The sequence below is a fragment of the Ailuropoda melanoleuca genome, chromosome 11 (assembly GCF_002007445.2).
Source record: "Ailuropoda melanoleuca isolate Jingjing chromosome 11, ASM200744v2, whole genome shotgun sequence".
NCBI lineage: Eukaryota > Metazoa > Chordata > Mammalia > Carnivora > Ursidae > Ailuropoda > Ailuropoda melanoleuca.
The window spans coordinates 28,439,439-28,455,877 of NC_048228.1; the positions used below are offsets into that span (position 1 = coordinate 28,439,439).

At 37.0% G+C, this 16,439-nt stretch overlaps 1 protein-coding gene across 2 annotated transcripts in view; it reads right to left on the reverse strand.

The window, feature by feature from the left end:
- The window catches only part of BANK1 (B cell scaffold protein with ankyrin repeats 1), a 279,554-nt gene that overhangs the window by 179,362 nt on the left and 83,753 nt on the right, over positions 1-16,439 (reverse strand). For both annotated transcript variants that reach the window (XM_034671448.1, XM_011221343.3), the window contains exon 5: positions 10,339-10,478. In XM_034671448.1, the coding sequence (XP_034527339.1) occupies positions 10,339-10,478 (140 nt within the window). The remainder of the gene's footprint in view (positions 1-10,338; positions 10,479-16,439) is intronic.

A 16,439-nucleotide genomic window follows, 5' to 3' on the forward strand; every position in this document is an offset into this window, starting at 1 on the left:
AAGGGGCATATACGAAAGAGGGATGGTAAAGAACATTACTGTCAACCACTTCTATTCTTTTTTTAACCACAACCTAAAAGCTCCAAAGATGTCCCCTTCTGTCTCATTGTCTAAAACTGTCTCACATGACAATCTCTAGCAGCATGGGCGGTTAAAAATGTGAGAATCTGACCTGTTCAGCTTCACAGCCAAGGCAGGCAAAGAAGAGGGGTTTTAAGCATTGATGATGGGTGAAGAAACCTATAAGACTGGTCACAGAATATTAAAGTAATGTTACAGAGCTGGTAGAGAAAGACAGTAGCAGTAAAGTACCTTGATTAGCAAGAGAAAAAACTTGAGTGAAATAACCATAGGAGGGTTGTAAAATGTTATAGGAGACAAAGCCCATTAAATGGTTCCATTTTACTCAACCTTCAGTATCTAAAAGGAAAGTCAATGGTTGGACCGAAAACATGTTCTTTTTATTAAAACAAACTGTTATGCTTGTTTAACTAGTAAAAAAAAAAGGTCACTTGTCTGTTCCATTGTTCATAATGTATGTTGTGAAAGTGAGCCAAAATAGCCATTTAAAGGGGAATTTGATAGCTTACATAACATATCTTAAACAAAATTTCCTTCTGCAACTTGTAAAGAAAATGGCAGGTAAAGGAACAAAGCAAATACTTGCCGGGTTATGCAAAGCCTTTTTTTTTTCCTTAAACTTTATGAGCATTTAACTTTAAGCAGTTAAAGGAATAATCTAAATAAGTGAATAGGGTATGATAAAGGAGATATTTTTCTTTGTCAAATTAATTTTTCTAAGTTTTGAGTGAGTCAGTTCTTGGAATTTCAACCTGTATCTGACTACAAATGCAAAAGTAAATACGAAAATATAAAATAATGCAGCTTAAGATTCCCTTCAAATATGTTATATTTATTATTGGTTCAGTATTCACAGAGTTGTGGCATCTTCTTACATAACATGAAAATGATATTATAATGAGAAAAAAATGTTTTGAGATCTGAGAAACCTGTGTTAAAATTCCTGCTCCAGGACTCATTAGCTATGGACCTTAACAATACTTAACTGACAAAATTATTTAAGAGTTTAAATGAGTAAATGTGTAAAATCTCCAGTACATATTAATTCCCTTTTCTCTAAATGCTATAATGTGAGCCCTCATAACTACCCACGAAATGTCATCACTGGGCTTTAGAATGGCACAGCAGTCTCTAATGAGGAGACTGCTCCCCAAACTGGCTTTTGCAGCAACTGAAGAAAATAGTTCCCTTTTTCTTTCTAAACTTTTAAATTCAATGGCACATATCTTGTAAATCAATTAGAATATAGGTTTTTCTATTGTAGTACTGAGACCCAAAATGCCAGTGGCTTAAACAAGATGGAAGCCTATTTCTCTTTAACATGAAATTAGGCAGTCTAGGGCTGATTAAGGGATCCAGGCCCTTTTTGGTTCACTGCTGTACTTCCTCTTCATGGTGCTAGATGGCTCATCCGTCACTCCCTTGTCACTGCGACCAGTCAGAAAAAAGTCAGTGAAGGAGAGAATCTACCCTTTTTCTAAGGACATGATCAGAGATGTGCCCTTATCACTTCTACAGACATGCTGCCGGCCATTGGTTAGTTAGTTAGATGGCTGCGCCTAGCTCCAAGGGAGTCAGGAAGTGCAGTATTTACCTGGGCAAGCATGTGCCCAGATAAAAGTTATATTATCATATAAGAAAGGAAAAAGAAATCTGGGGAACAAATAGAAGCTTCTGCCAACTCCATCAGTCATGCATAAACTTCATAATTTAGGTAAAAGGCAATCTAATAAAGTTAAAAAAAAAAACTTCCCAGAAGTTGATTGAAGCTTGATTATGCTGAATTTTTCAATATGAACCCTGTTTACATAATGTCAAAAGTCTCAAAGCTTTAATTTGACCAAACCTGAACAGACTCATGAATAGACAAATTTAATGATATTAATGATGAAACAAAAAAAAAGACCAAAGTTTTCCTAATACAGGCATTAGAAAGAGCAGTCATAAGGGGCGCCTGGGTGGCACAGTGGTTGAGCGTCTGCCTTCGGCTCAGGGTGTGATCCCGGCATTCTGGGATCGAGCCCCACATCAGGCTCCTCCGCTGGGAGCCTGCTTCTTCCTCTTTCACTCCCACTGCTTGTGTTCCCTCTCTCGCTGGCTGTCTCTATCTCTGTCAAATAAATAAATAAAATCTTTAAAAAAAAAAAAGAGCAGTCATAACAACCATGATTCCTCTCACCCTCACCTGCCTTTAGCAATCATTTGGTAACAACTTACTGTTAAATATGTAATAAGATAAATTTTAAAACAAAAATTGCACTAACATATCCAGAGAAATGTCTTTCAAAAAAGACTTCTCTAAACGATGCCATGACTTCCTAAATTTTTGAAATTATTTTTTGAGTTAGTTGAGGTACTAGTTCCCAAGGTAGACTGTTAGAATTGGTTGCATTGTTCTATACTCACTTGGTTTTTCCTTTGTCTTGCCCTTCTTTGCCCTGCTCTTTCTGCTTCAGTCAGAAATAGCACTCCTTCAGTCAACAGTCCAATAACCTGAGTTCTGAACAAGGGTTGTGCCTGTATTACGGGGAAGCTGGTGGCTGTTGGAATAAGGGGCTCTGATAGCTGGGTCACTTGGGGTTGGGTAGGTAATTTAATGTATAAAATACTTTCACCCTCTCATTCTTTCACCCAAGAAAATAGGTTTTCAGCAGCTGTGTGTCTGTCAGTATACTTGGCTCTGGAGATGAAACAGGGAACCATATAGACAGTATCTCTACCCTAAATGACCTTGGAGTCTAACGAGAGGCAGATATTAATTTGACAAATATTACACTCATAGATGTCGAATTAGAATGTGATCAGTGTTACAAAGAGATACATAGGGAGATGTACAAGGTCAAAGGAGGCTTCACTGAGGAAGAGAAGCTGGAATTAAAATTTGGAGGATGAATTAGAATTAGGGGAAATCAGTGAGGGGAAAGGATACTGGGAAAGTGTTTCAGTTAGGAAGAGGAGCATAAATAAAGGTCCTGTGGTAGGAGATTAGGAACCAAAAGTCCAGGAACTGGAAGCTGGCTAGTGTGTCTGGAACACAGAGAGAGAGAGAGAAATGGGAGTGAGATTAAGCTGGAGAGAAAGGGGACAATGCCTACAGGGCCACATTGTTCATGTTAAAGATTCTCTTTTTTACCCCACACAATATTGGAATCTACTGGATGGTTTCAGCAGGAGCATCGCCTGCTGAGATCTTTCTTCATAAAAGAAACCTTCAGACTACGGACTTGAGATAAGTAGGTCAGGTGCAAGAACACATGGTGGGGCACCAGTTAGGAGCCCACATAGTTTAGGCAGGAGGAAAAGCAGAGGACTGAGGTGTTAGAAATGGAGGGACGTGGAGAGGAGTGAGCAGTAGTTAGTAAATAAAACTGATATGGCTTAGTGATGGATTGAATTTGTCAGGTGAGACAACAGAAGGTATTAAGGAGACTCTTATGTTTCTGGTATTTAAACTGGATTGACGATGATGCCTGTCCCGAGGCAGAAAGACTGAGCCTTAAAGGAAAACGACAATTGGATTGTATCTTCTAAGTTAATGAGCTAACCTGCCAAGGGAATATTCATCAAGAAAGGAAGAGAGTCTAAGAATCAAACCACCGAAACTGAAACTTTATTTTCTAGATCACAGAAAGAAGAGATTACAAAGGATATTGAGAAGGAAAGGCTAAAGAAGTAGAAGGAAAACCAGAAAGATATGGCTTCATGAAAGTGAAGGAGAAAAAAAATCAGGAAAGAGAAGTTTGCTCAATGGGGTCAGTTGCTGCTGAAAGTCCTAATTGAACAAGAAAAATATCCACTGGATTTGTTGTGTGGGACTTGAGCAAAGCCGACGTACCATATTGTTTGTATGCTGCTACTTAAGGTAATAAGGTTGACGGCTAAACGGCTGCTGGGGTGGCGGGGAGGCAGGATTCTTAGAAGTCGAATTTTCCTTGTTAAAGATTTCTTTTACCTCATTTCCTGTGTCTTTTTTTTTTTTTTTAATTTATTCAACAGAGATAGAGACAGCCAGCGAGAGAGGGAACACAAGCAGGGGGAGTGGGAGAGGAAGAAGCAGGCTCACAGCACAGGAGCCTGATGTGGGGCTCGATCCCATAACGCCGGGATCAAGCCCTGAGCCGAAGGCAGACGCTTAACCGCTGTGCCACCCAGGCGCCCCTCATTTCCTGTGTCTTGGTGCTGTTTACTGTAGAAGCATAGTTCATGAATGCTAAACACAACTTAGAGTTCCCAGATTACATATTTACTTTATTTCTTTATCTTATTGTTGATACTATAACTATTATTAGTAAAGAGGCCCACAGAATGCATAATGACTTTTTAAAAATGCCAACGAACACATTTTTGCCGCAAGGATTTTTCAGTCTTCTAATATCCAAAGGGTTATTGATGATTTGGGATTCATTCCAGGGGCAAATTCTCTAATTTTCTCTAATTGTCTTGTTATGAGTAATAGCTATGGAGGAACATCGTTAACTATATTTGACTTGTTCTTTGTTTTCTGGATTGTTTAAAAACACTCTTTATGGTTGAAGAAGATCCGAAGCCTTTAAAGAGCTAGAGAGTAAAAGCAGAAGGCCGCACTTGAATGAGGTCGCTTACAGGCAGCACTCACGCAGACACACAGACATCCTCTGCAAAGGGCAGTCCAAGCCACCCCAGTGACAAGAGGAAGGGGGAATGTAAAAAGCAAAAGAGATACTTAAGTTGGGAGAAATAAAAAATGGAGGGAGTATTTATTTCCACGGAGTAAGCAGAAACTATAAAGTGGCATTAATAAGATATATTCTAAACAACAGTTAAACATAAGCTGAAATGAATGGGGCCAATATGGACTGAGACGGCTTAGAAAATAGAGAATTAATGGGAACTAAATGTGTGGTTGTGTTCATGGCTAAGTAACTGCACTCAGAAATATTTATTTTTCTCCCTTACAACAGCTGCTATATCTGCTGTTAAAGTTAACCAATTTATTCGTTTTTTCCTAATTAAGTGGATGAAGGTACTAAGTGGTATGTTCCTGTTTGACTCAATGATTGGTAACTGAGCTGAGGATTGTTGTTTGTCTGAACTACCCAAATAAGGCATCCTTAACCATTGCTGAGTCGTTATCACAGATGGAGACATGGCACAAAATGTCACTTATTTTATCAGTAAAATGCAAGCTTCAATAAATCTGCTTTACTCTTACTGATCTATTTTAATCAGGGGCATAAAAATACGAAAAATGAATCCAGAAATAAACGCCCAAATTGCCCTTTACATTTTCTTTCCCTACTCATTGCAAATATTTCATCAGAAACAGGAAACACATAATAAAAGTGGTGAAAGATACATGAAATTCACATCACTTCCGTCTCTGCAGGGAGAATTGGGAAGAAGTGCTAATACAAGTGAAATAAAGGGTGCATGGAGAACCCACATACTTGCAAGCCCATCCTCTTTGGTTGAGCGTGGTCGTAATTCCCAATTGAAGTATTTTTTTCCTTGGCATAAAATTGTGGAATATTTGAGTCAGAAGTGGCCGCAGACATCATGTATTCTATCTTCCTCTGCTGTACACATGAGGAAACTCCTTTCATACCAAGAAGAATGAACTCTCATGAAGTGATTTCGGATTCAGTTAAAGAATCTAACTCCTGCTCCTGGCCCATCCAGAACGAATTCTCCTTGCTATGCTGTCACTTTCCAGGAAAGAGAAAGAAAAGATAATATGTAGCCTTTCGGAAGAGAGATAAGATTGTAAGCTTTTTTTAAGTAGCAAACATTTCCTTTAAAAGAAATGCAAGACTGGAATCTGAAACCGTATAGCTGTTAAAAGTCAGTAATGAGTTAAGGTTCATTTCTGAGGTAGAACATGAAATGTCTATAGCACAAATTCTTCACTTTTCTGGTATCCAGGCCTCTGAGCGTTCTTCATTTTCATAAGTATCAGGTTCATTTATTCAATTTGAGAAAAAAATAATAGTGTATTTTAAGAGGACAGTTTTCATTCTCCTTTTTATCATTTATATACCTATACTATAGTTCTTCAATTATATTTTCAATTAGCACTAGAGGACAAAGCAAGTACTTGTGTTTTCTCATTTTTGTCTCATGTCTCATGTGTCAGGAGCTAATTGTGTGTAAGTAACTGGGTATGCAAAGATGAAAAACACAATGCCCATGCCTTAAAGAAGGGGGAGGGAATGAAGAGCAGAATGTGTTCTAAGAGTGAACAGTCCTGGAGGGCTAAGACATAGGACTCATGGAGAGAATTAAGAAAACAAAGAGGGTATGCTGTGGTAAGAGCCGATGTTGGGAAAGATTTGTGGCTGTGCAGCCTGATGTGCCATTCAGAGGAGTTTGGACCTTCACCAGGGAGTTGCCAACGTCTGTAGCAAGGGAGCGTCTTAGATATCACTGGCATTATGGTGAAGTATAATTTAGAGACCAGATGCATTTGCACCCTTATCAACAGGAGCTGATGAAAAGAAGAAGGATGGTGCCCACCAGTCTTTCCAAGAAGACAATGACCTAAAAAAATTACTGAAACACCTTGGGATGAATCTCCTGAAGAATTCTTTAAGGGAGACACCTGCTAACATTTGAATTTAACCTTGTGAAAAAACTAACCTTTAAGAGAACTATTTACAACTACGAAGTTCCTCACGATACGAGAGTTCCCTATGCCCATATAGTCCCTCATCCTAACTGTACTTGGCTTCATACAGTATTAAATATTAGCAAGCAGCAAACCCAAGATTGAATCATATATATAATTTAATAAAAACTGGAAATGAAGTGTACCCTAACATGAAGATGAAAATAAGATTTCAGTGAGTATAAAGCAAACCATGCAAAATGATCGGTACATGAAGCACAAAGATATCATTGTACCAACAAGAAATACAACAAACAAGAATTATTTGGTACCACTTCAAAAACCTTTTAACGAATAGGATGCTAACGCTTTGATCAATAATTGTTATGCTCTCTTAGCATTTTGACCTGATTTGGTTTCTTATAGTGTATCTAGTTGTTCCTATACAAAGTTAACTTCATGGTTGTCCCCAGATGCTTTTGTAAATAGGATGAAAATCTCAAAGGTTTTAATTATCTCAGTTAAATGGGAGTTGCTAGTATTTCTAACACTAGCACTTGAATTCTAATTATCTTCCCAAGTTGGGCTCTGGATTTTTTTTCATTTTTTCATTCAATTGCTCTTAAATTTGTTGTTTTAGGTAATGCTCTGGAAATTGTACCTTTATGAGGCTACATGCTGGGATTTAATATCTACCCAAAAAAGATGAAATGATTTAGGAAGCAGTTAGATAATTAAGCTGATTTAGGTAAACTATTTAAAACCTAATGGACATCATTAAAAATAAACTAAGAAAATCAAATATCTCACCATTTCTTTTCTCAAATGCACAGAACGGTCATTTTGCTCTATGCCCAACAGCTTTTAAATGATAATATAAAGTCTCTTATTGCAAGTTCTAAGATTACGGAAAAATAAACCCCCCAGATTTCTCATTAGTATTCCTTTCCTCAAATTCACAGAATGTTCACATTATTATATGCCCAATAGCTTTTAAATGATTATAGGAAGTATCTTACTACTAATTTTTAAGATTACTTAAATCACATCTGCCATTAAAATTTACGGGAAAACTCAGGATGCCTCTTACACTATGCCATTTCAGTGAAGTAGATCAGATACTGAAAAAATTGAAATCTGCTGGTGTATTTTCTTACAAATATATGGTAACTACAGTGAATAAAATTACAATGCAGGTTGTTCTTTGAATAGAGATGTTCAGTGAACTATTTGCAAAATATCCAAATTTCCCAATTAAATGACAGAGTAGCAAGCACATGAAAGAAACAATTACTGTAATGTTCTATGCTGGCACGGAAAAGCAAAGCTTTTTGCACATTTTTAAAAATATAATCTACTTAGGAACAAAGCCAAGTGTCAAAAGGGAAATCCAAATGCCTTCAAGGGGAAGCACAGTATGGGCTGGGCCACCTCCTCTGAGGCCAAACCACCCTAAAACACACCAAGGAAATGCTCCCGCGGTTCCTTCTTTTTCATCAGGGGTAGAGTCTGCCTTTCACTTTCTCCGTGAATTCATAGTAGGGATAACTCATGTGGTTCAAATGCCAGTGGATTGGAGAACCCCATGTCTGATGGAGACTGACTGAATTGTAGCCTTTTCACTCCTTCAGGCCTGTGATAGTACAGCTCAGTCTGGTCCGAGATCTCAGTCTCAGAATTTGTTTGATCTAATTTCATGACACGACTAGGTCCCCTGACGACAGTAGCAAAACTCGTAAGCCTATTTTAAGTTGTATAGATTAAACTGAATCTCTTAATGTCTCTTCTTACCATGCTGTGGTCTGCTGTCACCAAGTTAGAATAATTCTACCTCTCAGTACTCACTCAGGTTCAAAGTGATTCTCTCCTGATAGGAAAAGCCTGACTCAAGCTTGGACGGTCCGGCATCCTTCCTTTTGCTAGGCTACCAGGGATAGGTGAAGACTCCTCTTCACCTATTCTAAGGTGTAATCAGAGCCCTTTCTCACCTCTCATTTCGGACACCGAGGGTGAAAAGGTAATAGTATTTTCTAGTTATCTGAAAACAACGCAAAACAGTTTTTATTTACTCAAAGCTATAGAAGAAACCATGAGTTGGCATGATAAAGCATTCTGAAAAATTTTCCAAGAGTCATACATTATATTTAATCTTCTTTCACACAAAACGTTTTTCTCTCCCCAAAGGTAAAATCCACACAAAAATGTATGTGTGTGTGTGTTTGTTGGGGGGGGGGGGCTTCTTTGCCTCTATGCTGACTGAATACTGATAATGCAATATATTGCTTTTATTAATTTTTTTGCAATAAATGGGACTTTTAAAGTGGAAGATAAGGTAGACTTGTCACAATAAAATGAAACAATCTGTATTTCAAGCTAACAGTTTTGTTTTTGCTTTGCAAATACAATATGGACATTTTATCAAAAGTCCTCAAACTCACCAGTTTGACAAATGGTATTTTATTCCCTGAACCTTCTCTAAGACATTTTTACCTTTATCATTGTTCTAATAGAAAAATGTGTCACACAGAATAAATAACAAAGCCCCCAGTTTCAAACTAGTTTAAACAGATAAGGCTTCATGACAACCTGTCAGCCACACTACCATTGATGATTTTGTTATAAAGTGTTTCGTGGTAAATTTGAAGATCTCATTGTTCAGCTACCTCTTTTTCACTTTTATTTCCTTTTACCCTCCCCGTCCACTGCCAAAAACCCAAGGCAATTAAGTAAGAGTATAATCTAATTATCAAGTAGCTATAAAAAGAAATCCCATTTCTTTCACTCTAAAAATGTGATGGAATAAGCACATATAGGATAAACGTTCCACATTAAACAAGATTTCTCTCTTCTGAAAGTGGGTCAGGTAACAAAAAAACAAAATAAAATGCAGAAATTAAACCAACGTATAAGTTGATCAAAATGCAATTGTTGCATTCCATATCCATGAGGGCATTGGCAGCACCTACGTTTACCTGTCAACGTCTCAAACAAGGGCCTTTTGAGAAGCCTGGAAAACCCTCACCCAGTCGTCCTTGCTAAGTAATGCTTTGTCACACTGGAGAAAGAACCTGGAGCTTGAAAAGGCCTCTTTACACACTTCCCTGAAAATCTGAGCAGTTCTGGAATTCCGAATAAACACGATCGATTTAAAGCAATAATTTTCACTCTCAGGTAACAGTAATAAATGAAACTTCTAAGAAAAACACTCCAAGCTTGGAAATCTCCACATGAAAATAACAATTTCTAGATTAATGCCTTAGGCTCCCTTTTTGGTAGTATTCTTGGTTTGTCTGACTTCTGAACCTCAAAGCATCAGGTGATCTTTTCTTTTGCATGGTCCAGATCTGGATAAAGAGAATATTTGTTTCTTAAGAGTTTTGCCTAATCCTTCTGTCTTTCTTTATCTGCTCTGTGACAGCTTTCAAATGAGCCCATCACAAAAGTGATTTTGTAATGGAGAACCTGTTTCCCAGTGACATTTTCTGGAATGACTTGAGTTAAGCAAACTAATTCATCTGCATCTCTGCACCACAGAAGTCCATTTCCTCCCTCCCTATTGATCCGTAATTCATTCTTATTCAACCAACATTCAGGTTTTATACCAAAGCCTGCATTCTGTTATCCAGCATTGGCTCTTTGGGTTATTAATCAGCTTCATGGAAAGATCCACTTACCTGGCACACACCATCTCCTGGACATGTTGCTCCCAGTAGGTTTTCCACAGCCTTTGCTGTTGTGCAGTATTTCATCTCTGTTGTGGCTTTCATGACTCCATCGCAGTAGACACGGACATTGAGAGAGCCAGCAGGAAAATCTTGTAAAACGCAAAGAGTTAGGAGCCGGTGTACAATGCACGTATCCTATTATCATAACTTTCAGAGAATATGAAGGAATATTTAAGAATTCATAACAATTTTACTGACTGCTAGCACTGAATGTTTTCTTTTTATCCTTAGTAACCAAAGAATATAATGTACAATTTTAGACTTAATTAAATAAAACCTTGCAAGATTGGAATATGCTAAAATTATGGTAAAAACAAAGCTCTAAATCCTTTCTCCCTATTACTAAACCTCTTTTTTTTGGTGTGATCTATAATTATCTTTACATAATACTTTAGAGTTTAGAATAATGATACAATCATTCATTTAAAGTTGTGTATCTATGAATAATCTTAAGAAAATTCTCATTAATTATAGGCAAGTTTCTCAAAATTGTATTTGGAAAGAGAAAGAGTAGAATCAATTGAAATTACCAAACTTTTATGCAATTGATTACAGTGAAAAAACCCCTGGGAAGGCAAGGTTTAATACCCTGCTATTTAAGTACTATTTATGCTATACATTTATCAAAACCCTTTTTGTGAACATGTTGTTCAAAGTGACTGGTATGTCTTGTGAATTCTGCATTAACATACCAAAAGAGTTAGAGTTGCCTAAGACTGTCGGGTTCACTATGAAAGAATAACAATAAACAATCACTTCAGTAAGAAATTTACTTTGTTTTATTGTAACAAAAGTAAACAAAATTAAGCCTTGAAATTCATTTGCTTTAAAAAATCTGACTCTCTGTCATGGAGAGATTGCCCAAATTCTCCTGGAAAATTGTCACCAGACACCTGGGGGTTGTCATATAAGCCATTTGGTAGGAGACCAAAAAAGCCTGTTCTAACCTTAGGCACCTGAAGAAGCTTTGAATATTTAAAAGTTTCTAAGGTTCAAGCATTAATTTTACTTTATCTCCTGAAGAGGTTAAAGGACCTCTTAAAATTTTGTTCAGAGAGATTTAAAGCCAACAAAAGCCAGATCAAGAAGCTGTAATTTTCTCTTTCCATATTGCTTGACTAGACACCTAACCCGTTTTATAAAGGAAATACATGTGTAAAAGTTCTCTCCTCCCAAAGTAAGTCTATCCAGTAGATAATGTAAGAGAAAATGCAACAAAAATACATCTCATCAGCTGAAGCTGCCCACATATGGTAAAGAGGGTTCTGGAGTTACCGTAGTCAAAGTAAATCAATTTTGGTAGCTTTCAGAAGGACAATTTTGAAAGAAGATACTGATTTTGTTTATCAGAAAAGAGAAGAGAGTTTGCAAAGTGGTGTTCACCTTCTGAAAGAAAGTCAGGTGATGAATCATGAGAGATACCTGATGAGAAGATTTGCTTGGTAGTTCTTTGATATAGGATACTTAAAATATTCTAATTCTTTAAAATCTAACATGAAAGCAAATGAACTGATTTATTCTTGATAACTTGTACCATTAGATCTATTGGTAATGATGTTGATTTCAGAATAATCTTCGCAAGAGATGTCCTTTGAAGTACTGTCTTTGCTGTATACATTTTCTTATCTACTGAATGTCAGCTATTAAATCAAGACCTTGGAGGATTCCTTATGGATTCATCTGGCTGGGAGGCCCTCCTTAAATATGTGTTATTGAATTGGACTTTTTATAAACAGCACCCTGTTCCACCTGAGCATTATTTTATTTTGAGTGTGGTCATTATGATATCCACATTTTATAGCTCTTTAATAAAAATAAAAGCCAATTAATTTAAGGACTCAGAAGAGAGGGAAAGTGAATTCTGCTATTTACTATCTGAAGTCTGGAAGTAACATTTAACACTGGAAGTACGCACAAATATAAGTCAAGATTACTAAACCAAGCAAGGGTACTGGATTCAGCTATGGAGAGGAAGAAAGGCTTATAGTGAAAGAAGATGGAACTTCTCGCCCCCATCAAACACAAATACACCAGAAAGCAAACTTATAGAGAAGCAACAGTAAAAAAGGAATTCTACTCAAATTTCACATCTCAAGGCCAGGCCATTTAAGAGTCTTTGTCAACCTACACTGTCTCTGGGATTTAAGTGGTCAGTCCTTCCATACGAGGGACAAACTGAAACAGTTTACGGAAAACATAATCTTAAGTGTTTTTGAATAGTCAGACCCATTTTCATTAATTCCTTAAAAATACATATTTCACAAATTCAGCAACTTTAGAGCTGTTTGCTTTCTGTATTTCATTGTCTGTGAAGCTGTGTTCCTTTATCAACCAATTTTAGTCCTTTATCCCGTGGTAAACCTTACATGAACCCACCTAATGTTTCCACGGGAACTGAAATCAATATGGTTTTCTTTTGATTAGAACATTATTATTAAATAAATACTGGTGGCTTCAAAACCTTGGCCATGCCTAAAAATTGATATCAATTTAATATATATTAAAACTGCCCTCTCCAATTATGATATTTAGAAAAATTTCTTATCAATTGTTATTTTTCAATGCAGGTTAAGCATAATATTTGGTACAGCCTAAAGTATTTTTTCATGCTCTTTTAATGAAATATGAAATTATAATTTACATTATCCAGAACAGTTTCTTCATTAACAAAGAGATTCTATGTCTTTGTGGCTATTTTTACGTTCCTTTCAACTTTTAATTGGTTGTCCCCCTGCTGTGTAAAGTATTTTTCTGGCTGAGCTACACATACCAGAGGAATACCCTCGTCCTTCTGAGTAAACATTAGTTGATATTTCTAGTTTAAAGACTTCACATATATTTTTATAACTTTTGGCATAAGCTGAGACTACTGCAAGTTTCGGAGTAACTTCAAATTCCTTTAGAACAAGACAGTTCTTATCAGTGACAAACCTGTAGATACCATTAGAAAGGTGTGTTTTTTAGAAAATGAAGTAATTATAAGTGTATGAATTTATTAAGCTGAGAGAAAAAAGAAGACAGAATTAGAGGACATATTCTTAAATAAAAAAAATCAGGTTAAGCTATGGAAGTGTGTGAGAAGGGAAAGATACCATTTAGAAAAAGAGCATCTTAATATTTCTTCACTGGTTCGCATAATTGTACTTGAACATAATTTTTTTTTTTCTGACTTGTTACCAAAGTAGAAAGAAACATACATTTAAAAGTACATTAATATGGCAAAAGTTGGGTTGGGTGGTGAAAATCAGAGCTCTGAACACTGTAAGTAATCTCAGAGTATGTGACATGCCTCAATGTTGAGAGTATTATCACACACACACACACACACACACACACACACACACACACGACTGCAAACTTAAAATGACTAAGAGAAGCTATCCAAAGAAAAGAAGGAATAATAAGGATATAATAGTTGGTTTTATTTTTGATTGATTGATTGATTTTATTAGTTGGTTTTAAGAGGTACCATTTTCTAAAAGAGAATGCTAGTGGCTTATCCCAAAGTTTATTCTCTTCCTTTTAGAAACAGAAGCCTGATTTTTAAATTTTTTTTTTTTTTTTTTTTTTTTTTGGGNGGGCACATTATACACTTATCCTTACAAGAAGACAAAGAGACACCAGAAGCGCCATGCACTGAGAAAAGGCCATATGAAGACAGGGCAAGAAGGTAGCCATCTACAAGCCAAGGAAAGAGATCTTGCCAGAAACCAACTTTTTGCCCCTTGATTTTAGGTTTCCAGCCTCCAGAAATGTGAGGAAAATAAATTTCTGTCGTTTAAGCCACCCCTTCTGTGGAATTTTGTTATGGCAGCCAAAAAGACTAATAGACAAGGTAATATCACTGAATATGAAGTAGAGAGAAGAGGCATAGAATTGACTTTTGCGATCCAGTATGAGATGGTGCTAGAACACCACTGATTTATCAGGTTGCTCAAAATTTGGGAGTAATAGTAAGGGTCTTAAAAGCCATCCTGCTCCATGATGAGTATGGCTATACCCTAGGGACTATGGAATGGTGACTAGAAATAAGTCTGCTCTGGGACAATGGTGCGAAACTGCCACACCAGCCCTCAATACCAGCCAGATTTAGTACATGAAGCTCTGAGTATCACACAAGAGAATATTTACAGAGAGAAAAACCACAGTTTGAGTAACGCGGTTGATTAAATCATGAGCCAGATGATCAGAAATCATATCACATGAGCAATTTTTCTACACCAGAAAGAGACTGGAAAGATGGAAGCCATCTTTTAAACTTGATGCATCCACAATGGGGAAGTATCCCTGGTATGTTTCCACTTTAGTTTTAGACCCCTTCATCTTAATTGGTATTCATAGAAGTATGGAAAAAAAATTTTTAGAGACTTAAATCTCTATAGATTCTTTTTTTTTAATTTAAAGATTTTATTTATCTATTTGGCACAGAGAGAGAGAGCACACAAGCAGGGGGAACAGCAGAGGAAGAGGGAGAAGCAGGCTCTCCACTGAGCAGGGAGTAGGGAGCCTGATGTGGGGCTCGATCCCAGGACCCTGTGATCATGACCTGAGCTGAAGGCAGACACCTAATTGACTGAGCCATCCAGGTGCCCCTGTACAGGCTCTTACCAGATAGTATAGAATACTAATTGAGATCTTTCCTGCCCCTGGAAATCACCAATGAGTTCAGGGATTATATGTGAGATAACATAGAATTAGGAGCTCTCTGGAATATGATTAGTCAAGGATGAAGGGGGATGAACAAATTTGGTGGCTTTCATATCAAGAGATATAAACAGAGACTGGGAAAAGAGAGGGTGCAATACAAGGAGTACAGTACTTAGAAAAATGATTCCCCTAAATTTTTAAATGGTTTATTGTACCCTATCCAGAAGCTGAGGGTGAGGTATTCCAGAAAAGCCACTCCTCATGTTTAAAAGGAGTTGCTAGAGGGAGTGATGAACACTTTATTCCTCAGCGGGATGTTTGTTTAAGTGTTGTCGTGTATCTTATCTCCCGTATCTCCAAATGTCTGTAAGTATTTGAAATGTAATTAGAGAAGTTGTTTTATCAACAAGGAAGTTGAGGCACGATTGGAACTTGTCTAAAGTTACCCAGTAAATGGCTCAAAACAGAATAAAAACAGCTCTTTTGGCCACTAGTTAATTGCTTCCTTGACTACACTAAAGATTCTGGACAAATCACTAGCATTTAAAGAGCATGCTGGACACTCTCTTATTCCATAATTGGTGTAGAGAAAAAGGAACTTTATTGTACTGTGCTGTTCAGTGCCGTTCAATGGAACTTTCCAAGAGGATGGATATGTTCTAATGAAGTACTTGCAATGGTTAGTACAACTGAGGGAATGAATTTTAAATTTCATTTAATTATAATAAAGTTTAAATAACTAGGGGTGGCTAGTGGCCACCACATTGGTCAGTGTAGCTACAAAGCATAGTTCTCCACCTATGGTTTGTGACCCACTAACACATCATGATCACAGTTTAGTTAGTTTTGACTAGCACTGAAAAGAAATAGAATTTTTATCTCTCTATTTATATTACCCATATGTTCTTGCGTGTTAACTTTTCCATTACAGTCCATAACACATTAATCATAGTCATTTAGAATTCCTTGTATGATAATTCCAACATCTGTGTCACATTTAAGTCTGGCCTGATACCTTCTTTTTTTCTTTAGACTGTGATTTTTCTTACATTTTGGTGTGTCTTCTAATTTCTTGTTGAAAATCAGACATGTTGGGTCAGGTATAAGAACTGAAGTAGGCAGGCATGTAGTGAGAGAATTTACAGTAATCTGGCTGAGAGGTGGACCATATTTCATGTCTGCTATAGCTGTAGTTGCCAGAGGCTTCAAATTCCCTTTTGACCTTGTGCTTCCCTAACTATTCCTCCTCAGAAAGATTCTGCATCTTGCAATATTTCAACTGTAACCTTCTGCCATTATACTGAGACCCTTTTGTGGTCAGGTTGGGGCAGGGGGAAGCATTCTAATCTTGTGATTAAATCTTGATCCTTAAGTGGGCTGGTGTCTCTAGGCTGTCACCTTCT